The following is a 25,647-nucleotide window of genomic DNA, read 5'->3' on the forward strand; positions in this document are numbered from 1 at the left end:
GATATTTGACTTTAAAGTGAGTCGTCACTTTGAATGGCACATCTAATTTTCAAATACTTCTTAATTTTCTTAGCAGACTAAATACAGGGTGGCCATTTGAAAACGAAACAGAGCCTATTTTGGGTCCCTCAGAACATTTGCGAAAAAATCCTCGGACCCGTCAATTTTTTATTCAAGTGGAAACCATTTTTTTGCTAGTTTCGCTCCCCTGAGGGCAAAGCCCTAGCGGGGGTGACAAGGGCCCCCAAAATTTTAAATGGAACGGGGGGTCGAGTCATACCTTATTTTGAAGGTATTTTTATGTGGATTATAACCCTAAAGTTTTAAATCGTTACTATTTGCCTAGTCGATACAGGGGCTAATAAAAGTTACAAAAACATGTCAAATTTTTTTATGAAAAAAAATGCTTGTAAATTTAGCAGTTAAATAAATACAAAAAAATTTGTTCTCCTACATTGTGAACCGTACTTTCTGTTGTTTTTTTTTTAATACCCGTAGGTATCTATGCCAATTCTGCAAGGGAACTCTGGGTTATTGTTGAGACTGTTATTATAGCAACATTTTGAAGTTTAATAGTGGTTATCAATTACTGCTGTCAGATCATAGTGTGTCAAACAAATAGCTCTTTAAAGTTAGTTAGTTACAACATTGAGTGTGATAATGGTTTATTCACTTGCTAAAAGAATTGAAATAATCTCTCTTTTCTTTGCGAACAATGAAAATGCTAATAGAACTGCCCGGCTCTTTAACACACTACAACACCCTAATCGACAGGTCCATCGCAAGTACATTTTGAAATTGGTTCAAAAATTTAGGGAAACTGGGTCTGTGGCTAATAAAAAGCGCGAAATGGATAATCCAGTGGTGAATGAAGCTTCAGAAGTAGCTATTTTAGGCCATATTGTGCAAGATCCTACACTGAGCACAAGGAAGTTATCAACCGTGTTTGGTATTAAGAGAAGCAGCATTCAGAAGATATTAAAAAAAACAAGTTTCATCCTTACAAAATGCATCTCGTACAAGAACTAAACGAAGACGATTTTGATAGGCGAGTACAATTTTGTAAAACTATATCTGAACAAGCCCTCAATGATCCACACTTTCTATTTAATGTATGTTGTTCTGACAAATGCTTCTTTTTCCTAAACGGTACTGTGAATCGTCACAACTGTCGCTATTGGGCTGATTCAAATCCCAGAATATTTCGTGAGGTGCATACACAACATCCTGAAAAATTAAATGTTTGGGCTGGCATTTTTGGTAAAAATATTGTAGGCCCCTTTTTTTACCTGGCAATTTAACAGGAGAGATGTACCTGGAGTTATTAGAAAATACAATTCATCCAGCATTAGTGGAGATACTAGAAAATAACAACGAATACTTGGAAAATCGTCTAGTATTTCAGCAAGATGGGGCGCCACCCCACTATGCTGCAAGGGTTCGTCAATATTTGGACCAAACGTTTCCAAGACAATGAATTGGAAGAAGAGGAGCTATTGAATGGCCTCCTCGTTCCCCGGACTTAAGCCCGTTAGATTTTTTTTATGGGGCCATTTAAAAACTAAAATTTATGCTAGTCAGCCAACATCGCTAGACCGTTTGCGACAAAGAATAATTGATAAATGTCGTCAAATCACCCCAGAAATTTTGCAAAATGTACGGGAAAGGTTTGAACAAAACCTGTATTATTGTATGGAAGTCGAAGGCCAACATTTTGAACATTTACTTGATTGATTTTATCTTTAAGCCCTTTATTTGAAATTATACTTTTTAACATTTTTTGTAACTTTTATTAGCCGCTGTATCGACTAGGCAAATAGTAACGATTTAAAACTTTAGGGTTATAATCCACATAAAAATTCCTTGAAAATAAGGTATTACTCGACCCCCCCGTTCCATTTAAAATTTTGGGGGCCCTTGTCACCCCCGCTAGGGCTTTGCCTTCAGGGGGGCGAAACTAGCAAAAAAATGGTTTCCACTTGAATCAAAAATTGACGGGTCCGAAGATTTTTTCGCAAATGTTCTGAGGGACCCAAAATAGGCTCTGTTTCGTTTTCAAATGGCCACCCTGTATGGAGTTTTAACTGCCTGGAAATAATTTATGATTTTCTTCTAAGCAATTGCAAGCATTTCTCAATTTTTCCATCTGCCTGGAAGTAGCTTAAGCAATCATTTCGTTTAATTATGTCGACCTTTAGACCTCTATGAAGTCATCTTCAAAACATTTAAATATTATAAATACTTTAATTATTTCTTACTTATTCTTGGTATACAGTCTCAGACAATATTCGTAAGTGCTACCTTTCGTAATTACTTTGTCATAATTATTTCAGAGAAATTTTCAGTAAGATTTCATCGTATACCTACCCCAAATCTGTGTGGAAAGAAACGTTCCTTTACTCTAATTATTTCCCAAGTTATTATTGCCTTATTATTAATTTGTCTTATTTATAAATTTTCTTTTTTAATTTACTTAATGTTTTTTTTCTTTTCCTTAATTTTTTTAATATTTTGACTTTAACTACTGCAATTTTCATAGCGACAACTCTTGCTAATGAAATAGGGTTTATTCACGTTTTACTCGAAAACCTTAAGGTTATGTGAGAAAAGTATAGATATAAAAACTATAGTATCACGTATAATTTTCTTAAAAAGCATTTTTTCTCAGGCAATTATTTTCTGCAAAAACGGCGTTTTTCAGCCCTACATAACTCCGATTAGAGGGTCTTTCCCCATATATTGATTCCCTTTCTACAGGGGTTAAGTGAAAAGTAAGAAAAACAATTTTAGATAAAACTTTTAAGGTTGTATTTCAAGCATTTTTTTTTCACATTTAGAAATGTCAAATTTTGACACATAGTTAGTTTTTTCTTATGGAACACCCAATAAATTACTTCATAGTTAAAAAGAGGCGAATTTTCTGATTTCAGATATATAGTTTCACTACTTTTAATTAAACCGTTTTGGAAATATCGAGATCCAAACTTCAAAAATATTAAATATTGAAAATCTTGTCATTGTTTGACATTTACTAGAAAACAAATGATTCTATTTTAAATAATTATATTAACCAAAATCATAGACAATTTATAATTAATACCAAATATAAAAAATTCAACAAGATGTATTAATAATGTTGGTGGTCATATAAAGCGGTTATGATTATTTGGATTTAATTTCAAGTTAATTATTAAAATACTGTATTTTTGTACTAAATATCCCTTAATAAATATTAAATCTTAAGGTTTTCTTGTTTCTACTTAATGTATTTTACAAAACGGCAAAATGATAATGTCTTCTTAATCATTTGTTTTCTAATAAACGTCAAAGATTAACAATGGACCGTCTACCAAGATCTTCAATAATTTCCGAAACGGTTTAATTAAAAGTCAGAGAATTCCTCCCTTTTTTAACTATGAACTCATATACAGTGTATTCCATAAGAAAAAATTGACCACCTGTCAAAGTTTGAGAATAAAATCCCAACAGTTTTGTACACATTTTTTTTTTACTTTTCACCTTAACCTTTCTAAAAAAAGAGTTAGGTGATCCCATACAGTCAGCTTCTTAAAATATTCACATGTATGAATTAAATCATGTATATAATCATAGAAAGTAAGGAGACTACAAGGTTTGATAAATGGGCTTTCATGAACATCAAGTAGGAGTTTTTCATATCCCACAAACTCACGTGTGTCTGTCAGAAGAAGATCAAAACTCAATAGCTATAAATTTCTACATAGTTTTAATCTTTTCTCGAAGATGTCAGCATCGTTAGCGAAACACGTGTTGATAATAAAATAAAAAGTGTTTGGTTAGTGATAAAACTGTTTTCTGATTTAGTTTTGAGGTTAGGTGAAGTTTATTGGTTTGTGAAGGATTCACCCCACTACCAGGTTTGAAAAGATAGCAAAATGCAAAAAACCAAAGGCAAGTTACAAGTTAAGAAATTAAGGAAATAAACATTGGTACTACTAAATTTCTTAGGAGTACAAATAAATACAAGAATAATAAGGTTCAACCAGTTCCTCATATATTAAATTATTGAATCTGAACGTTTAAAAGATTAGGACATTTTTACAAATACTAGTAGTCAGTTTCTACTTTTCACCTTCATGTCAAACGGATAGGGTTCGTGAATGATGTGAATGAAGTTAACACGTCCATTTCTTTGCTTAAAGATGAGATTGACTTTGGTTAGGTACGTAATGAATGAGACCACATTGGGACTCTGTTCATGACCTTACTTTGTAATGTTCATACCATCATAAAATCATTCTTTAAAGTCCCTAGTGAAATCAAGAGTACTGTGTGCATCTTTATTATGGTGATGATATTATGCAGGGCATATTAACAGGTTTGGATCAGTTTAATGCATGGTACCAGTTATTGCTCTCAAGGTTTATGCAATGTATTCATCACTCTGCTTTTTGTGGGAGTTCAGTGTTTGTATTTGAATTAAGTTGTTACTTGTTTAAACAGTTAGTGTACTACGTATTAGTTTTATATTGTACCAATTAGTAAGTTGATCTTCACACTCAATATTTCAATAATTGTTTTATTGTTAGGATTTGACTCCTATTGGTTAAATGAAATTTAAATTTGAATTTCCAAGTCTCGACGAAATTTATGACTTTTGACTAGCTTAAAATTTAAAAAATTAAATATTTCAATGGGTGATTCCTTGTAAAAAAACATGAGAAAAAGTTTCTATAAACATGGGTCCGGAAATGCACAGTTTTCAAGATACAAGGTGATAATTTTTTTTTTTTAATATTATTTTTTTATTAATATTAAAAAAATAATTACTTGAAGGATAGGTAAGAAGATAACTTAGCCCTAATTAGATTGAAATTATAAGGTTTAGTGGCTTCCCGGGGCACATCTTTAAAGTACACAATTTAAAGTAAATACAATTCTCTATATAGACATTTCGTTCATTTCTGAGGCAACCTTAATACCTATACGTATTTTAATTTCTTGTATAAAGCTCCCAAATTTGTTGTTCCACGCTTGCGTATAAATTTCCTTATAATCAACTTGACGATAAACATAAAAATTTAAATTAATGTCAGAACGTCTTTTAATACCGTGACGACGTGCCTCGCTAAAACTTCCACCTCGTTAAATTTTATATTTCTAACTTTTAAGGAGGGCAGGTGTAATGATGCCCTTAAAAACGCTATTTTCTGCCTTATAGTCTTTGCTACAGCCATTTGTTTAATGCTAATTTATTTAGTCGTAATGACTGAGAGCGAGGCTGAGGCAATATAATAATTACATAAATTTGAATTGGATTTTTTTTTCTATAAATTCAGTCCATTACTAGTAGTTAAAGGACAATATGAATGCAACCTACACTCCTAATTTAACTAAATTTTTGAATTAAATATTATCTACTTAAATATACTTACTTACCAGAATTTGGCGGCAATCCGAACCCTCTGCACGGAATCTATCGATACTCCTCTCACTTGTCAGATCAGAATCCCGTAGGATACTAAACAAATCCCGATTCGAAATGTGAAAACCACTTGATGCTGACTGTAATGTCAGCGGGGCACGTGTAGCTACTGCGCCTTTGTAAGCCACTCAACCGTGAGCCGTAGCTGAAACTGACAAGTTTATCGGGCCAAGTTCAAAAAGGATTCGTTCTTTTGTTTGCCATTTTAAATTACTCCCCTTTTATCGCTTGTTTTTGTTGACTCCCTCGTTTTATGGGTTTTTTTAACGATTATATAATTTAATTTAGTTTAAAAGAAAAATCTGAGCCCGACCCTGTGGCCTTTTAAACGTCACCCAGTTGACAAGTGACAGATAAACAACGCGTTAACTGTCATTTGTCGTTGGACCAAAGCGCGACCACAGGATCGCACTATAAGGTTTAATTTATTATTTAAGCAATAAATAATTAGGTGTTTGCTGTTTAAGATTCTAAATATCTCTCAATTGACAAGTGACAGGTAAATAACGTGTCTTTGAGTCAAAAGTTTTCTTACAGGCTTTTTGAGCCAGTGCTCTAGACTCGAAATTAATAGAGGCAAAAAAATTATTTGCCTATATATAAGAGAATTTAAATTGCATCAAGAAAAAAGGTCTATGTATAATAAAAACGAGAAATTTCACTTGAAAAGTGATTTCTTTAACCAAAGGCAAACTATATTTAGTGAAGTCCTATAAAAATCACCGAGATTTTCGCATTTCCCTTAAGAGGCACTCAACTATTGCAAATGCCTGGAGAAGAGACTTTTAAGAAGTAAATATTTATATAATCATTATTACCGATGGGTACTCAAAGAGACTTAAAACCCTATTAAAAAGTACTTAAAGGATCGTTACAGGCACTCAAGTCAACTCAAATGCCTGGAAGAGACTTAAGTGTCCCTAGATCATTATTCCAGGTACTTAAAGTGACTTGCTAAAGTGTCTGCAATAAAGCTTCAGGATCTCTCTAAATATTTTTAATTCTCTGGAAGAGGCTTAAACGTATTTTAAGGTCTCTTCCAAGCACTCAAAGTAGTGCAAATGCCTGGAAGAGGATTAAGAGTACTTAGAAGAATATTCCAGGCGTTCCAACTGCCTCAGACTCATCTCTATAAAAGTCTCAAAATAATGGCTCACTCAGCTCACCATCAATTGCCTGGAAAAGGATTAACAGTATTTAGAAGATTAGTCCAGACATTCCTACTACATCAGATTTATTTCTAAAAAGGCTCAAAACAGGGAATCTTTGTCTCAATCAAGTCATCTGTTTCCAAATTCGAGGGTGACCATTGGTATCTCGGAGTAATCGGACATGCAAGTGCGATACCTCAGTTTAAAGGCAATTAAAATACTTTTTAAAAATGAGAAAATTCAATATGGCGCCCATAAGAAAAAATAAAGTTGATGATGATCGAAAAAATAACGAAACGTCGGATTAATTTTTTTTTGCGTCATGTTGTAGGACATAAAAAGTGGCAATGAAAAACTGTTTTTAGTTTTCCGATATATCTTTAAATAAAGTCGGTAGAAGGTAAAAACGATTTTGACAAATTGCGCAACTTTGCCTCCATTTAACCGACCCCGTAACTCTTACGGTTTCCGAGATCCCAATGGTCACCCTCGAATTTGGGACACCCTGTACATTGATAAACTATTCTATATTCATACACTCGTCAATCAAGGGATTCTTTTGGTTAAAGTAATATTTAAAACTGTAGAGCAAGAGAAATTTGGTATTAAAATAGGAGTATCGCTCTTGACCACTGCCAAGAAAAAAACAACAGATCTTCTTTACTCTATTATATTTATTAATTACAAAAACATATGCATACTCTTAGAATTTAAATCCTAAAACTGTAAGAATAAGAATACGAATTAAAGTGGGACCTGTTCGGCCCAATCCTCATGCTAAACTGTGGCGGTTGGTACTGGATTTTCTCAAAGATCTTCGGTACCGACCTGTCCCATCGACATTTAAAGTAATTACCGGCAATAGGCTGACCCAGCTGATACTTCTGTGCGAAATTCCTCAACGAGAATCCGTCCCTGTTCTGGAACGAGTTGGCCGGGATCGTTGGCTCCTTAAAACTGATCCTGCTCGGCTGTTTGAACACCATGTAAGTGTACCGGTGAGGCGGTGAGTTCCTTTGGGGACAAGGAGGCAGATACTGGACCAGAGGTTGACCTTGAGCGATCCGATTTCCGGGAATGTTCCCGACCAGCCAGTGATTCCACTCGTTAAACTTAGACTCTTTGGCCCTCGGTGCGTCTGGATCCACCATGCAGAGGGTGTAAAATGATTTGCGATCGGCTTCCCAGTAGATCGAGGGAGGTTGCAGCGTTTGGGTGGGCGTGAGCTCTTTGCCTAAGTTCACTTGGCCTCCGCTAGGGAACGCCACCTCTGCCAGTTTTTCCGGACAACGGTCCATTACGTCCGGAACTATCCTGTCCTGTTTCATCGTCTTGAAAACTGTTTTATGGCAAATTTAATAACCGTAAGTTCAGTTTCATTAGTTTGCTTACTTTGATCTCGAGTTTTGGCAGCTTCGCTGACGCAGTGTCTGGAAGGGAAATCGCAGACGAGCTTAACGGGATTAAAATGCAGCCCTCCGGGGCACTGCATCTCGAGTGGGCCTTGTTTCGAGCAAACGTAGAATCGGGTGCAATCGGTAGGATGAGAGAACACCCCTCGTTTGTATTGGGACAAACAGTCTCGCAAATTAAGCGCTGCAAGAATATATTTGTTAATCAATCCATGTAAAAACGAAAGCAGTACCTGGTGGAGGAGGTGGGGACGTCGGCTTCGGCCTGTCACATCCGAAAGAGGCCGGATCAAATTCCAAACCTTTCGGGCAAGTCATTTCCAGTGGTTTCGTCTTGGTGCAAATGTAGAACTTGGTGGGGTCGGAAGGATTTGGGAAAATGCCAAATTTGTACTTTGTCAAGCATTCTTTCAAAGTTAGACTACCTGGTAATAAAAATGCGACTCAAATCTAATGTTATACTTGTAATAGAACATTGAAAGACTAGAATCAGTCAACAACAATTTTTCTTGAGTTCAACATGTGTTCAGAGGTAAGACAAGGGGGTGTTTTGTTTACAAACATATTCACATATTCTCTGTTGTCAAGCTTAGACACATTTTCGAAAGCTCGGTCTTCCATAAAAGGTTAACATTTTCTAACCCTATTTAATTTTTTTTTGAGAAGCAATAGCGCATGTCTACAGAGTGCTTCAAAAAAGTGGCGATATATTTTTTTAAATATAAAGTGCCATTTATTTTATTTCATTTTTGGGACTGCCTTAGGCTACTCAGTACATGCGCTAAATATGCCTACTTTGTCAAGCGCGGTTTGACTGCAATATTTTTTTTTTACAAAAAAAAAAATTAAAAATCACTACATCATTTAATTTCATCTTGACATCAGAAATGTTAATTTAATGTCAATTATAAGCTAAATTCGGATTCTAGAAGAATGGAGGATTACTTTGATTCGAATGGTTCTTTCTGTCACAGGATGTTCGTAGTTGTCATTCAAATTTTACCAATTTCAAAGCTTTATTTCTCGCTTTTTTCAAATGGAACACCCTGTATATTTCTTATCATTAAATGAATATTGTTTATTACGTAAACATATTAGCTATGCTTAGTCGTTTTAAAAATATTCACAATAATTATCTGTAGATATAGAATATCTGCAATCTAAGAAAAATAGGTATTTTAATAGTATAAACTCCATGGGAAAAAGACGATCTTTTCACAAGTAAATGCCGATACTGGCACAACATCATATCAAGGGAGAACCGTCATCATAAACGTGCAATAGAAAATGTGTGAAATACAAAAATCTATATTTTTAAATTAAAATATTTTTTTAGAATATTTGTCTTGGCAAAAAAATTACATATTAAAATTTTAAACAGTTATATCTTAAAAAACAAATTATTAAAAAATTTATAATAATTATAAAATATTTTAGTTCTATAAAAATACTTTTAATCAGATACGTACTAATGAAGTACGTTAAAAAAACGCATAAAGAATTCATAAACTGTAATATTGTTTATGTTTAAACCATAATCTGTTATGAATAAATATTTATCAAATAAATATTTTTGACGACGTCACTGATAAAGATTCCTGAATTGTTTGAAAAAATTTCCTGATTGTGTCGGTAGAATCAACAATGTGATCGAGCAACGTTGCGATGTTGTTGCTCTTGTCTTCAATATACTTTATCTACATTCACCTCAAACTTTGAATATTGAGCTCTTTGTAGGGTCTCTTATTGTATTTAATTAAAAAAATGCTTCATATTTTATTAAAGGGGAACAGTAGTATTGTTATTGTGCCTGCCAAAATAGGTGACAAATTTTTATGATATTACACAGTGTTTTTTAGTTCCACGTCAATGCTAATTCTAGCCTTTTAATGTTCTAAGAATAAACTAGAGCCTACCTGGACTGGGTTGTCCTGCAGGTGCCTCAGTCAATGGCTTATCAGATTCTGGGACCGGAGGTGTATCTTTAAAGCGACTCTCCACGGTGGGACTAGGAGAAACCTCTTGCTGCGGAGTCTTCATTAAGTCACAAACTTCACTGTTTGGATCACAAGGAGGTGCTTGAGTAGCCGTACATTCAGGCTGACCTTGAGCCGCTGGATCTTGACAATTAACTGAAGGAGGTTGTCCAGGCTCGGCACTAGGATATTTACTAGTCGTTGCTGGTTCCTGGCGAAAAATAACACAGTTTTACTTTAGAAAGATTAACGGAAACATCAGTAATTACTTGACACTCGGGAAGTCCTTTGGATTCTGGTTCTTGGCATAGAGGTGGCTTGCTAGGCTGTCCTGGCTCTGCACTAGGATATTTTTCCTATATATAATTCAGATGCTAAAAGATTTAATTTAAAATTATATTTTAATGTTATTACTTGTGGTGCCGGAGTGGGCTCGCAGACTGGGCTCTGAGCTTCTGCTGATCCTTGGCAATTCGTTGGAGGTTCTTCACTAGGTGACCCTTCGGGCGTTTCTGATGAAGGTGATTTTGGAGAAGTCTCTGATAACTGGGTAGAAGCATTAGGGTTTTCTGTCACAGAAGGAGAACTTGGATTGGAAGTAGTTGCGGCAGGTTCACTAGGTTTTTCTGACTCCATAGGAGAACTTGGATTGGGAGTGCTTGCCTCAGGTTCACTGGGTTTTTCTGTTTCTGAGGGAGAACTTGGATTTGGTGTACTTTCAGGAGCTTCACTTGGTTTCTCTGTTTCCATGGGAGAGCTTGGATTGGGAGTACTTACGTCAGGTTCACTGGGTTTCTCAGACTCCATAGGAGAACTTGGATTTGGAGTGCTAGCATCAGGTTCACTTGGCTTTTCTGATTCTGAGGGAGAACTTGGATTGGGAGTACTTGCGCCAGGTTCAGTGGGTTTTTCTGATTCCATGGGTGAACTTGGGTTTGGAGTGCTTGCGTCAGGTTCACTTGGTTTTTCGGATTCTGAAGGGGAATTTGGATTTGGTGTACTTTCAGGAGATTCGCTTGGTTTTTCTGATTCCATAAGAGAAGTTGGGTTTGGAGTGCTAGCATCAGGTTCACTTGGCTTCTCAGACTCCATAGGAGAACTTGGATTAGGAGTGCTTGCGTCAGGTTCACTTGGTTTTTCTGATTCTGACGGAGAACTTGGATTTGGTGTACTCTCAGGAGATTCACTCGGTTTTTCGGATTCCATAGGAGAACTTGGATTGGGAGTACTTGCAGCAGGTTCACTGGGTTTCTCAGACTCCATAGGAGAACTGGGATTTGGAGTACTCGCATCAGGTTCACTTGGTTTTTCTGATTCTGAAGGGGAACTTGGATTGGGAGTACTTGCATCAGGTTCACTTGGTTTTTCTGATTCTGACGGGGAACTTGGATTTGGTGTACTTTCAGGACCTTCACTCGGTTTCTCTGTTTCCATGGGAGAACTTGGATTGGGAGTGCTTGCATCAGGTTCACTTGGTTTCTCAGACTCCATAGGAGAACTGGGATTTGGAGTGCTAGCATCAGGTTCACTTGGTTTTTCTGATTCTGACGGGGAAGTTGGATTTGGTGTACTCTCAGGAGATTCACTCGGTTTTTCTGATTCCATGAGAGAACTTGGATTGGGAGTGCTTGCATCAGGTTCACTGGGTTTCTCAGACTCCATAGGAGAACTGGGATTTGGAGTACTCGCATCAGGTTCACTTGGTTTTTCTGATTCTGAAGGGGAACTTGGATTTGGTGTACTCTCAGGAGATTCACTCGGTTTCTCAGACTCCATAGGAGAACTGGGATTTGGAGTACTAACTTCAGGTTCACTTGGTTTTTCTGATTCTGACGGAGAACTTGGATTTGGTGTACTCTCAGGAGGTTCATTCGGTTTTTCTGATTCCATAGGAGAACTTGGATTGGGAGTGCTTGCGTCAGGTTCACTGGGTTTCTCTGTTTCCATGGGAGAACTTGGATTTGAGGTACTCGCACTAGGTTCACTGGGTTTCTCTGATCCCGGTGGACCACTGGGACTCGTTTGAACATTTTCTGGTTTTTCTGTTTCACCCTCCTTCGGAGGCTCCGTTTGCTCTGGAGTCTCCTTCGGTTTGTCCTCGCCAGGTGGCTCGGTTGCTTCAGGCGGTGGCGTTTCCTCGGGATTCGGCGTTGTTACTTTTAAACATCCTGCATTAGCGGGCCAATCGCATACGAATTCGGTGGGATTGAAGTGGAGTCCAGCGGGACAATCCAGGGGATCGGTGGTGGCGCAGGATAAGAATTTGGTGCAGTCGTCGGGATGGGCGTAGATTCCCCGATCGTACTTGTCGAAGCATTCTTCTAATGTTAATTCTGGGAAAGGCGGTAGAAAGTTAATATATTGATTGTGGGTTCTTTTACGTGAGATATAAAATAAAAAATAGGGTAACTTACGTTCGCCCTGGCCCTTTGCGACACTCGCTAAACTCATCAAGAGAATTACACTAATTATGAACATTTTCAGGGGCGTTTTATCAACCGCATGTACTATGATCGACTATTTCGTTGCAAAAACTATTTTTAACGATTTATTATGTTGTGCACATTTTTTCCTAACTTCCTCTGTGCCTGTTTATCTCTGATTCTACCCACTCGGCACGATCTCTACTAGGAAAAATTACAAATAGGTGCTGGTTATATTAGTTTCGCAAAACGGTACTCTATTTTCGTTTAAAAAATAATAATAATTTTATGATTGACTACACAATGGGATGCTAACACATGAAAAAACCCATTACCTGATGGTGATGTTCAAAGAACGCCATTCATAAGCGTACAATTAATAAATTACTAAGAATAGTTAGACGATTTAGCTGATCTGAGAAGTAGGTACCATGTAGCGCCCATGGAAATCGTGACTATTAACTTTTATAATTTATACATCACGCTTTTTGCCATCCAACAGGTTTATGGTTTATTTTGGCGGCAATTCTTATAATCATCTTTTGTTTTAAGTTGATTCATGAGGATGTTTTTATACGTACATATCCTGTTAAATTAAAAAAGAAATAATTTATATCCTTTTATATGGCACCCTTGGAAAAAAAAATTTACGTTTTGTAAGTTCATTTGCTTTTGATGGCCAAAGTTTAGGCAGGATGCTGTCGCAACTTTTACATATTAAACCAATGAGTAATTAAAACAAAAAAAAATTACAGTGTCAAGTAAATCCCATTAAATGAAAAAATGTGTTCTTGTGTTATTACGTTGGTTGCAGGGAATTGGGATGCAAGGAAATTCTATGTATGTGAAAATTAGTCCATATCCATGGAGAAGATTTAACCTCCAGGCTTAATTGAAGGTAAGTTAGAACAGTTTTCAAGTAAGAATTCCATTTAAAAATTCTTTTTTCAGTTCGTGATTATGGAAAACTGACCACTTGTGAGCACATAGAGTAACAGCCGGCAACAGAATGTGCACCAAGCTGACGGATTGTCATATATCTAATACCGTTAAAAATAAATAAAATGAAGGTAAAAACTGCACCCAGGTTTAGGTAATAGAGTAGGATCCTACAAGGATATTGTGGCAAAATAGGGTAAGATTACCCAGTGAAGGTCAATACACCGCAGAGCTCATCTTATTTCTGGACGGATTCAATGTCAAAACTTATTCTTCTAATCAAATTTCAAATTTTCGCTATTATGATGTCACAAGTCCATTTTTTCTTCTAGTTAGTATTACTCCTCGACGTTCAGAGGGCGCGACGTTTATGGAGCTTTCCTATCTAAAAAGTATTATTATCTATGATGGTTGCTTGACATGAATGACAGAACACGATTGTCAATTTTAAACGAATTTATATAACACAAAAAAGAATATTTATTAAATGCTAATTATTCGAAAGTTATTAGATCCGTTTAAATGAGTTTTACAGCTCAATTCAATTGATCCAATGACTTGATTGGTTGAAATTCGCTAAGTACTACTCCTTCTCGTTACTCACCTTAGAGCCATCGTTGACAAATGTCAAAATATTTTGGTTATCTTTTTCTAACGTACGCATTAAAAAAAGACAGCAACTAACCTAAAAACTCATTGATTTTTAACAATGTCAAAACTAATGACCTGTCAAATGAATTCCACTGGCCCAACAACAAAAAAGTAGATAATAATTAAATTGTAAATTAACTCGAACCGTCATTTTCGGCGAGTCTATAGTTGAATACGTGTGGTGTTTTTCGTTTACTTGAACCGGTCGTCGATCGCTAACGGAACCATAAAATTCGGCTCCAACTCATCATAATTTATTGGTAACATCCTAGGATTCCGTGCATGTTTTTGCATTAATTACTGTTTTTTTTTTAGGAACCACCATGGGTTTAGGCGGAATATTCAAGTTTTTCCTACGTAGGGCTTTGGAATTATTTGTGATTGCAGCCTTTTTGACTTTAATACCCAATTTACCACCTTATGCTGAATTTTCTAAGCCCATTAAGTAAGTAACTATGAATTAATTATTGTTTAAAGCACCATTCAAACCAACAACTTAACAGAATATAACAGGCTCCAATATGTTCACAAAAATGAGTTTCTTTGGTAACAAGAGCATAAAGTTTTTCCCAAATATTACTAAAATGTTAATGTTGAAATTTGTTTCTATTTTAGTGTGGCTCCAGCAAAACCCTTTACAGGAAAACTATCCTTAAACAATAAACTGGATAATGTACAAATCTGGCATAAGGGTGACCTCACTGGCCCAGAAGCTTTTGATGATTTAAATGGGGAATTGTACACATCACTATATAGTGGGGATATTGTCAAATTAACAGGTATATAATAAGTTAAAAAGACAAAAATATTACATTCATTGTTATTTGTGAATGTTATCTTTATTTACTTGTGAGCACCGCTTATCATTAAATAAATTTTAATTAATGTTGCTGAATGTTTATCTTGTATTTAATTTAAGAATAACAGATAAGGATGTATTGCACAATGAATATTTATTTCAGGTGAACACATAACACCTGTAGTTAAATTTGGTAAACCTTGCAAAGGTTCTTATGAAGAAAGTATATGTGGAAGACCCCTAGGTCTTGAGTTTGACCAGAATGGTGTCTTATATGCTATAGATGCTTATTATGGGTTATTTAAAGTGGATGTAAAGACTGGTATGTATACTTTTTTCAAGGTTTTTCTTTTATTAATTCGAATATAGGTTCCAAGCAACAACTGATTAGCCCTAGCACGAAAATAGCCGGCAGGCCAATTAAGTTATTTAACAGTTTAACTTTGAGCAGCAATGCTGATATTTATTGGACAGATTCTTCCAATTTTACTTTGGAGGATGGAGTGTTTTCATTTTTGTCCGATGGTTCTGGAAGGTAATTAAACATTTATGACAGAAAAAAGATTTTAAATAAAACACTTTCAGACTGATTCATTACGATTCCAAAACAAAGAAGAATCAGGTACTTATTGATAACCTTCACTTTGCCAATGGCCTGGCCTTATCAGACAATGAAGAGTTCATCATTGTTGCAGATACTTTAACAAGTTCCATTCATAGATATTACTTAAAAGGGCCCAAAAAAGGTACTATTTTATTTAAAGTCTTGTGTAGTGGTAAATATGTATGTATATTCTTTCTCTAGGTACCCAAGATATCTTCATTGATGGCCTCCCAGGTTTACCAGACAACATCAAAGCAGACGGCAAAGGAGGTTTCCTGGTACCCTTGGTAATGTCCCGTGATGCCCAGCATCCATTTCTCTTACAGTCCATTGGCCCTTTTCCTTTTATCAGAAAAGCTATTGCCAGATTTATGGGTCTGGCTCAGTTAATTTTCCAGAAAATCGATCAGTATTATCCCAATGACTTTTGCATGAAAGCAGTCCATAATGTGAGTCAAATTATTGGTCAATACATAAGGCAATATTAATAATCACAATTTTACTTTTCAGATTGGTCATTTCGATGCTTTTCCCAGCGGTCTAAAACCGAAAAGGGTCACCCTATTAAGGATCAATAAAAACGGTGAAATTACCGATAGTGCCCACACTTTTAAGGGCATTTCTGGTATTTCCGAAATGCACGTGTTCAAGGATACTCTGTATTTGGGTTCACCGTTTAATGATTATATCGGGAAGATTTCCCTGGAGAAACTTGGATGGGGTGATCTTAAAAAGGTAATTTTTTGTTTTGTTGATATTATGGTTTGTTTTTTTTATTTAAATGTGTCTAGTAGGAAAAACAACTTTAATGATAATCAATTTGTATTTTCAAGACCCTTTGTATACTGAAATTAAAATATTTTACAAAATGTATGGCTCAAAAGTAAAACAACTTGAACTAAACATATTTTCCTAAAATAAATATACATTTTTATTGAATATCTGGTAGCATATCCTTTACAATATAGTTTTTTCAATATAGTATTGAGGAATTGGTTTATTTATTTATTTACAAATTCCACAGTAAAAAACTAATTGTAGAGTAAGCTACAAAGCAGGTATTCCTGTTATACTATTTGCCTTAAATAAGCAAGGCACCAAACAATGGAACAATACTCCAAAATGCTTCTTATGTATGACATTTAAAGAGCTCTAACACAGTTAGTATTGGTAAAACTCTTACACCTTCTTACTATCAACCCATAAAATTTTGTTGCTTTATTTATAATGGTGTAAATACGAGTTTTAAAATTGAGCTGTGCATCAAACACCCAAATCTTGCATTTCATCTAATCAAGATAAAATCACCCCATTTGTGCTCTACTGATATTGAATTGAGATATTTTTTCAGGAAAAACTTACTACATAGCATTTAATTATATTAAAATGCAAGTTGTTAGCTACAGACCAAGAATCATTTCACAATCTTCACATATACTTTCATCTGCATATAACAGCCTTAGAATTAGTGATTACTTCAATTAGGTTATAAATATGATTGCTAAACCCATATTGATATCCAAGTCTTTTTAACAGTATAATGTATTATACTTTGTCAAAGGCCTTAGTAAAGTCAGTATAAACTACATCCACTTGTGATTTTTTATCAAGACTTTAATAAATTGAGTTATGTTAGCCAAGTTGGATGCAGTGGACCTTTTCTTAAAAAAAACCATGTTGGTAATTATTGAGTTTAGTTTTAACAAAGCAATAAACCTTCTTACATATTATGGATTCAAATAATATCTTTGCTGCACATGACAGAATAGCAATGGGTCTATAATTTTATGTGCTGATTTTTTTTAAAGACAGGGTATATTTTAACTTGTTTCCATAAATTTGGAAATGTGTTTGTTCTTATTGACAAATTATATAACATTTTTAATGGTTCAGCATAAAATCCAACCCAAATGTGTCACAAAAGCATTTGAGATCTCTTAATCATTTTGATATTTTATTTTATGTGGTATGCTCGAACCATTTCTACTGCCAGAATGATCTGGAATCCTCACTGATATTTAGATATTGATTAATTCATCCTTTACTTTAATGTCCTTAATTATAGATGGATTAAACCATATTTCCATATGCTTTGAATTTCTTCATACAATTTAAAAAGGACTGGGAAAAGCAACATTTCAACTTTATTAGCACTTAGCTAATTTTAACTAGTTTTGATTCATTGTGCTTTGGGTCATTGTCAGGCTGAAGAACCTATTTTAAGCACTACTGTTTTCCATTTTTCCATTAGTTGTTTAAGCTCTTTGGCAAATCAAAGTCTGGTCTCTTTGTTCTTCACTTATATGAATAGTTCCTTTGCTGACTTTCTACTATATAAACCAGCTTTCTTAATCATTCGTTTTATAGTCCATATCCAAACTGTTGATTAACTCAAGAAGCACTGATAATGAATGGATCTTGTACAACCAATCTTTTGATATCTCTATCCACCACACTATCAATTTTTCTTTTTCTGTCACTATTTGGAACACCTTTTCTTTATTCTTTATTCGTGTTATTAATGATACAATTCACTTATACACGTAATAGTTCGAGAAAATTTGGTATTACAAAAGTATAAAATTAAAAAGCGCCACTGATACATCACCTACTAATACATTAACTTATTTTTACACGCAAATACAATTACTTGTTACCTAAGGTTAAAACTGTACACTTATAAAATAAAATACAGATAACATTCATATTACTATATCCATTCATATAACTGGAAAAGTGCAGAGATATATTAAAATCTAAAAATATTGAAAAATTCATCAAAGGAATTTATTTAGAATCCTGTCATTACAAATGTACATACATAATTATTGTAATCAAATAAAATCACATTAACAGATAGGAAAGATAGCATACATCTAGGAAAACGAAATCCTGTATGTGTCAGTCATTTAGTACTAAGACATGTATAAAAAAAATGACTCTATATATCTATTTATATAAATATAACATCCATGTAAAAGCAGTAACTTATAAACTAAAATCACTTATATGATACTTATTTAAAAAAAAAAAATTATATACATAATTTAGGATATGAGAGCTGCATTTACAACAGTGACACTAATATTCTACATTTTTGCATTAAAAACTGTTTAATCTTAATTTTTATGATATGTCTAATCAAAGTTAGAAGCAAATTGCTTTTGGCCTTATATAAGTTCCAAAACTTTGACTTGCTGTTGTATGTTAAACTGGTACATAAAGATTTCTTCTTTGTCTTGTATTGTGAGCATGATTAGTAACTATTTTTAACTGAATAAAATGTATGAGCATTCCACAGATCCCTAAATTCATCTTTAAATTTTAAAATTGAATGAAAAATCAATCTGAATGAAAAATGTTGAATTTACTTTCATCGGAGAATATTACTTTGTCCCAAAATATATTATCTTGATGAAAGTGTGCATTCGCAAATTCAAGACGCTTTTTTTGGTTAACCTTATTTAAGTGGTTTATTCCGAGCTACTCTGGCACTATATCCAGCCCTATGAAGAACTCTTCGTACTGTTTTTGAGCTCACGTTGATGCTATCTTCTTCTGTCAATATAGCCGCAATTTCAGAAGCGCTAGTTCGAGGATTTTCCTTAATTTTATTCACAATTTTTCTTTCCTGCCAAATTTGGCGGACGTCCAGTTCTAGGCTTATTTTTGAAATTTTCTGCAGTTTCAAACCTTTTTAAGACACTTCGCACAGTAAATGGACTTTTCTTCACAATTTGGGCAATCGCTAAATACGATTTACCCTCTTTTCCGTTTCCGTCGTTTCTTGGCCTTTGCGACTCATATTTGCAATGTATGCACTTAAAATAAACACCAAACCTAAAGAAATATTTTACTTCATATAAATATTCTGTTAAAGAATGTAAAAAAACTGCTTCAGAATTCTCACATACAAGGCACCTATTTTTAAATACTTTGTAAACATGTGTGCCAATACTTTTGTCCATGGGAATTTTAATATGGGTTCTTTTGTAAAGCTTTTATTTATTAAATTTGTATTTAATATTAAGAAACGAATGCTCTTGGGTATACACTTTAAATTAGAAAATTTTTAAATGTAATAGGTCTAGTAGCTTAAGAGGACAGATATGAATTTTAATAAAAATCAATATGTGCCAATACTTTTGTCCCTCACTGTAGTTGCTGTTTGGCATCTCTTTAATCTGTTGTAAGGAAGTCTAGCATCCAACCTGTGCCTTTTTGTAGGATAGAAATGCACATCTTTATGTGTCCCAATGCTTGGGCAATTATTTTTTGTGTATAGCAAGCTTGCATAGATAAATAATGATGGAAAAGTCAACATTTTTAATAAACCAAATGCTTTCCTACAGTCTTGCCTATAACTCAGCTGTATGCATCTCATGCTCTCTGTTGTAAATTAAACAGGCAAAATGCTTAGGGATCCCCATGTTACAAACCAAATTACAAAGCAGGAAAGACAATACCTAAACTTAAAATTAAGAAAATATAGAATGCACATAAATTCATTGGGTAAAATTAATATAAAAATTCACAAGCAAACACTGACTATAACATATTAAAACAATGAACATGAAAAATTAATTAGGAAAAGAGCATGTCGAACATAAGAAGCTAGTTATCCTCAGGAAATCTTTGAGGGGGTTAGGAACTATCGGTTTTCAAGTATAGCAACTTCAAGAACCTACGTTGTACTACCATTTACATTGTACGTTACACATTGATCTTCACTATTTTTTAGTTTCTCCATAATTTTTCCTTCTATTTTCACAAACAAATGTATACCTTCAATCTTTATACTTTTAAGTTCACCTAATCAGTTCAGATGAACTCAAAAGAGTGCAAACAAAACTGACAAGACATAAATACAAAATTTAGTTGCTCTACCTATGGTGTGCTTAAAAATTGAAAAAAATATCAGCCAAGAATGTGGTCTCATAAGATTAACAAAAACATTCCAATGATGGTATTTTTTAATACCAAATCTTGTTTATGTCTGAATTATTTATATTTTTAAAAGTTGCTCTACATATGGGCGATAGTGTAGTTTGTATATGTTTTGCAGGGAGAAAGTGCTAAAGCTGCTACACCCACAGTGGCACCTAAAGTAACTACAACAACTCCAAAACCAACTACTACTACTACTACTCCACGACCAACCACAACCACCACACCTAAACCCACTACAACTACACCAAAACCAACCACTACTACCACTCCTAAGCCAGCCACTACCACCACTCCTAAACCCACTACAACTACACCAAAACCAACCACTACTACCACTCCTAAGCCAGCCACTACCACCACTCCTAAACCCACTACAACTACACCAAAACCAACCACTACTACTGCTAAGCCAACCACTACTACCACTACACCTAAACCAACTACAACCACACCTAAACCAACGACTACCTCAAAACCATCTACCACTACGAAGACCACGTCTGCTCCTCCCACTAAACCAGTGGCACAAGCCACGCCTCCTCCCAAGCAGACCACGCCCCAAGGGCAAGCTGATAGGAAATCAGTGCCACAGAAAGAGGTCCGTCATTGAGGACTTATTTAAACATTACTGAGATTTTAATTTTTCAGACGAGTACTCCTCAAAACAAGCGAGAATAAACGAAACTTTAGTCTACCTGTGATGTTGAACGTCAGTGAATAAGTGGAATATTCTTTAAAGTTGCCAAACGTAATTAATTATTGTTTTTTTTTTTTTAAATACTGGCATTATTAGACTTTAAGTGCATGCATCTGATTCTTTACATACGTACCGGGCCGTTGTAAATAGTGTGTAACTGTTTTAATGCAATAAGATTTTATATTTTTGTTTTTTTTTTTACATAGACGTATGTATTATCTCATATCAAGTTTATATATATATTTTTTTTATTTAATTACCGGACTGATTTTTTAGGTGGTTGTGAGTATTTGGTGTTTTAGTATAAATATGTGTGTGGAGAAATTGGGACTCGAATAAAAATAAAACTTTTTTTTTGTTGAATTATTATTGTGTTTGATTGAAATAAATCCCAGTGAAGACTCTTTTTAAGGTAAGGCTAGCTTACTATGTGTTTCACTTTTAATGGAGTAACATCAGGTCAAAAGATATAAAACGTAGGAGTAAATCACAAAGTACGTATGTATTTTTACGTTTTAGGCCTGAGGATGTTAGGGTCGAAACACTTATCAAATTTTAAACTTCTCAATATCTTTCTTGCAGTGAAAAATCGGGAAAGAGGAACGTTTCAAAGTCGCAGAAACAATGAAACTTGTCTGCATTGAAATTTTGATTTCCAGGATTGTTTTTACACAAAAGCTATTGCATTGGGGTTCTTTGTAATACGAATGATAGCAAGGGTTACACCATTAAAATCGTTGAATACCAGGAAAAAAATTTAGTTCAATAAAGAATTTATTTGCAAAAGAGAAATCTACTTACGCGCTATATTATAAGTTGCTAAAAATGTTGTTCATAACAATAATAATAAAATTTGTTTTTGAACTCCTTCCTAACGTTTCGAAAAACTTCACCAGGATCTTAATGGATTTAAAAGGTCTTCAAAAAAACTAAATCTAAGGGCGTTAAATCCAGTGATCTTGGCTGCCAATGACCACCCTTTTGCTGGAATGTTAATAATTTCTCCTGTAAAACTGAATTAATTACATACTCTCTGTACAAATTTGAGTTTGTAGCTCATGTTTGATAAAAGGATTAATAGTCTCTTCAAGCATATTAAGGTACAGATCATGTGTTAAGTAAATAAAGAATCTGTATTTCCAAAAATATCAATCCAATCATGAACTTTTTGAGGATATTGCATATCTATGTTCAATATCGACAATTTTGTTTGTTAATATTCCCAATTAGAAAAAATGCCTACATTCATCACTAAAGCAGATATTCGGCAATATATTATAGGGATGGCGTTGATATGTGGTACACTATCAAAAATTGCTTTACTACAATTTTGCTTCGCCCTTTTTCTTTCACAACTTGGACTTATTTATAGCAAGAAATTATATGGGCATATAAAATCAAATCTGACAGTATTTAAACTCTTCAAGTGGTAAGTAAGTCCCATATTTGGTACAATGAAGCCAGCATATTTGTCAAAATGGTTGGGAGAGTTATTGCTTTTAATATATTAAGGCTACTCTTAGCCTTTGTTAAAAATTAATTAACTATTTGTAGCAAAAGCTTCAAAAATAGTAATCTTTTATTATTGACGCCCTTATTGTAGCGATTTTCTTAACAAGGTGTCACTAGAGGATAAATAAGATGAAAAAATTAATGAGTAAGGGTATATAAAAAATCTGTTATACCTCATGTGGATTATTGTATTTAAGATTTATTGGATTAAATATAACGAAAGGTGTCGTTACAGATTTAAGTTGATATTTCTTCTAAATACGTGAACAAGTCTATTTTCTTTTTCTTTTCAATAATTGAATAGTAATATCAATAATAAATAGTAATTTTTAAATTAGTTTTTACTGAAATAGTGACATAATATCTACGCAATAAATTAAGTAAATAATTATTATTCCTGTTTTGACTACGTTTTTAAATTTGTTTACCATGTCTAGTTAAAAAAAATGATGTATTTTTAGACCTAATGCAATAATTTTCCTATAACCTCAAAACGAAAATCTCAATTCAGGAAAGTTTATACTGCAACTTTGAAGTTGAAAATGGAGATATTCGTCACGAAAATTGGAAAAAAAATCGTGTGTCCTAGAGACAAAGTGCTCATATCTCTGAAACTAAGAGAGTTAGAGATGTGAAATTTTAAACAAAGTTTCCTCAAATAAATTCATTAGACACCTATTTCAGGATTTTTCCCAAAGACTGTTAAAAATAAAGATATTAATCTTGAAATTTGAAAAAAAACATTCTTTGAAAAAATCGTGATTTTTAGGGACAAAGCGCTCATATCTCTAAAACTAAGAGTTACAGATGTAAAATTTCAAACACAATTTCTTCAAATAAATGCATTAGACACCTATTTCAAGATTTTCCCCAAAGACTTTTAAAAATTAAGATATTAGTCCTAAAAGTAGAAAAAAAAAATATTTAAAAAAAATCGTGATTTTTAGGGAAAAAGTGCTCATATCTTTGAAACTAAGAGAGTAAGAGATGTGAAATTTCAAACGCAGTTTCTTCAAATAAATTCATTGGACACCTATTTCAGCATTTTCCCCAAAGACTGTTAAAAATTAAGATATTAGTCCTGAAAGTTGAAAAAAAAAATTCTTTGAAAAAATCGTCATTCTTAGGGACAAAGTGCTCATATCTCTGAAACTAAGAGAGTCAGAGATGTGAAATTTTAAACACAGTTTCTCTAAATAAATCCATTAGATACCTATTTCAGGATTTTTCTCAGAGACTGTTAAAAATAAAGATATTAGTCCAAAAATTTGTAAAAAAACATTCTTTGAAAAAATCGTGATTTTTAGGGACAAAGCGCTCATATCTCTGAAACTAAGAGAGTTAGAGATGTAAAATTTCAAACACAATTTCTTCAAATAAATGCATTAGACACCTATTTCAAGATTTTCCCCAAAGACTTTTAAAAATTAAGATATTAGTCCAAAAATTTGAAAAAAATAATTCTTTGAAAAAATCGTGATTCTTAGGGACAAAGTGCGCATATCTTTAAAACTAAGAGAGTTAGAGATGTGAAATTTCAAACGCAGTTTCTTCAAATAAATTCATTGGACACCCATTTCAGCATTTTCCCCAAAGACTGTTAAAAATTAAGATATTAGTCCTGAAAGTTGAAAAAAAAATTCTTTGAAAAAATCGTCATTCTTAGGGACAAAGTGCTCATATCTCTGAAACTAAGAGAGTCAGAGATGTGAAATTTTAAACACAGTTTCTCTAAATAAATCCATTAGATACCTATTTCAGGATTTTTCTCAGAGACTGTTAAAAATAAAGATATTAGTCCAAAAAGTTGTAAAAAAAATTCTTTGAAAAAATCGTCATTCTTAGGGACAAAGTGCTCATATCTCTGAAACTAAGAGAGTTAGAGATGTGAAATTTCAAACACAGTATCTTCAAATAAATGCATTAGACACCTATTTCAGGATTTTCCTCAAAGACTGTGAAAAATAAAGATATTAGTCCAAAAATTTGAAAAAAAAAATTCTTTGAAAAAATCGTGATTCTTAGGGACAAAGTGCTCATATCTTTAAAACTAAGAGAGTCAGAGATGTGAAATTTTAAACACAGTTTCTCTAAATAAATCCATTAGATACCTATTTCAGGATTTTTCTCAGAGACTGTTAAAAATAAAGATATTAGTCCAAAAAGTTGTAAAAAAAATTCTTTGAAAAAATCGTCATTCTTAGGGACAAAGTGCTCATATCTCTGAAACTAAGAGAGTTAGAGATGTGAAATTTCAAACACAGTATCTTCAAATAAATGCATTAGACACCTATTTCAGGATTTTCCTCAAAGACTGTGAAAAATAAAGATATTAGTCCAAAAATTTGAAAAAAAAAATTCTTTGAAAAAATCGTGATTCTTAGGGACAAAGTGCTCATATCTTTAAAACTAAGAGAGTTCGAGATGTGAAATTTTAAACACAATTTCTTCAAATAAATTCATAAGACACCTATTTCAGGATTTTCCCCAAAGACTGTTAAAAATTAAGATATTAGTCCTGAAAGTTGAAAAAAAAATTTCTTTGAAAAAATCGTGATTCTTAGGGACAAAATGCTCATATCTCTGAAACTAAGAGAGTTAGAGATGTGAAATTTCAAACGCAGTTTCTTCAAATAAATTCATTGGACACCTATTTCAGGATTTTCCCCAAAGACTGTTAAAGATGGAACCAGCATTACCATAATTTGAGGAGTATCAATTTTATTTGTTAAAATTTTATAAATGTACACTAGGCATGTTTTAATGCGCCGATTTTCTAGGAATTATCTATTAAATGTTTTCAGAAGCAAATTATGGTTATAACCTTGTTCGGGAAAATATCCAAATCTCTTAAAAACATATATTTTAAAAATTTACGGTGTACACGCTCTATGGTTTTAATCCAGACGTCATATTGTGCAGACCAAATTATGCTTCCATAATCTAACTTCGGCAAAAACAGTTTTAAGCAACACTCAACATTAAAGTTTTTGGTAGTTCTAAAATGAAACCTATTATTGTGTGTGCTTCATTAACTGTGTTAATAATGTCATCGGGAAAAGCTAAATT

General features: G+C 33.7%; 3 protein-coding genes across 14 annotated transcripts in view; 1 reads left to right on the forward strand and 2 right to left on the reverse strand.

The window, feature by feature from the left end:
- Window positions 1-5,575, reverse strand: part of LOC126736950 (atrial natriuretic peptide receptor 1) — a 40,529-nt gene extending 34,954 nt beyond the window's left edge. Inside the window, exon 1 of the mRNA XM_050441623.1 lies at window positions 5,419-5,575. The gene's annotated coding sequence lies outside the window, so the exon portion shown is untranslated. The remainder of the gene's footprint in view (window positions 1-5,418) is intronic.
- The window catches only part of LOC126736951 (adipocyte plasma membrane-associated protein Hemomucin-like), a 34,784-nt gene extending 13,352 nt beyond the window's left edge, over window positions 1-21,432 (forward strand). The window contains exons 3-13 of one of the 2 annotated variants that reach the window (XM_050441626.1): window positions 13,241-13,324; window positions 13,378-13,496; window positions 14,332-14,461; window positions 14,632-14,795; window positions 14,979-15,137; window positions 15,185-15,350; window positions 15,401-15,561; window positions 15,621-15,868; window positions 15,930-16,154; window positions 20,485-20,967; window positions 21,018-21,432. In XM_050441626.1, the coding sequence (XP_050297583.1) occupies window positions 14,340-14,461; window positions 14,632-14,795; window positions 14,979-15,137; window positions 15,185-15,350; window positions 15,401-15,561; window positions 15,621-15,868; window positions 15,930-16,154; window positions 20,485-20,967; window positions 21,018-21,047 (1,758 nt within the window). In that variant the 5' untranslated portion in view covers window positions 13,241-13,324; window positions 13,378-13,496; window positions 14,332-14,339 and the 3' untranslated portion in view covers window positions 21,048-21,432. Of the gene's footprint in view, window positions 1-13,240; window positions 13,325-13,377; window positions 13,497-14,088; window positions 14,277-14,331; window positions 14,462-14,631; window positions 14,796-14,978; window positions 15,138-15,184; window positions 15,351-15,400; window positions 15,562-15,620; window positions 15,869-15,929; window positions 16,155-20,484; window positions 20,968-21,017 lie in introns of those variants that run through there. The other variant, XM_050441625.1, reaches the window with a different exon arrangement.
- On the reverse strand, window positions 7,272-12,646 carry LOC126736949 (cell surface glycoprotein 1-like). Of its 11 annotated transcripts, XM_050441618.1 has the most exons (9): window positions 12,418-12,646; window positions 11,812-12,336; window positions 11,641-11,697; window positions 10,418-11,469; window positions 10,273-10,359; window positions 9,944-10,214; window positions 8,261-8,452; window positions 8,008-8,211; window positions 7,272-7,954 (listed from the first exon to the last, which is right to left on the reverse strand). In XM_050441618.1, exons 1-9 carry the CDS (start codon window positions 12,479-12,481, stop codon window positions 7,326-7,328), a joined length of 3,081 nt encoding a protein of 1,026 aa, XP_050297575.1. In that variant the 5' UTR covers window positions 12,482-12,646; the 3' UTR covers window positions 7,272-7,325. The 11 variants fall into 11 exon arrangements, with proteins under 11 accessions (XP_050297575.1, XP_050297571.1, XP_050297576.1 ...); XM_050441614.1 differs by having other exon boundaries at window positions 10,418-11,697; XM_050441619.1 differs by having other exon boundaries at window positions 10,418-11,241; window positions 11,641-12,336.
- Window positions 21,433-25,647: the final 4,215 nt, after the last annotated feature.

The sequence above is a fragment of the Anthonomus grandis genome, chromosome 5, assembly GCF_022605725.1.
Source record: "Anthonomus grandis grandis chromosome 5, icAntGran1.3, whole genome shotgun sequence".
Lineage (NCBI taxonomy): Eukaryota > Metazoa > Arthropoda > Insecta > Coleoptera > Curculionidae > Anthonomus > Anthonomus grandis.

Excerpts from the sequence above, each read along its gene's own strand:
- LOC126736949 (XM_050441611.1), bottom strand. The coding sequence starts at position 12,481 with ATGTTCATAATTAGTGTAATTCTCTTGATGAGTTTAGCGAGTGTCGCA. Across the intron at positions 10,360-10,417 it reads AGCCCACTCCGGCACCACAA|GAAAAATATCCTAGTGCAGA; the intron begins GTAATAACATTA and ends AATTATATATAG. Across the intron at positions 8,453-9,943 it reads TGCAGGACAACCCAGTCCAG|GTAGTCTAACTTTGAAAGAA; the intron begins GTAGGCTCTAGT and ends TTTTATTACCAG.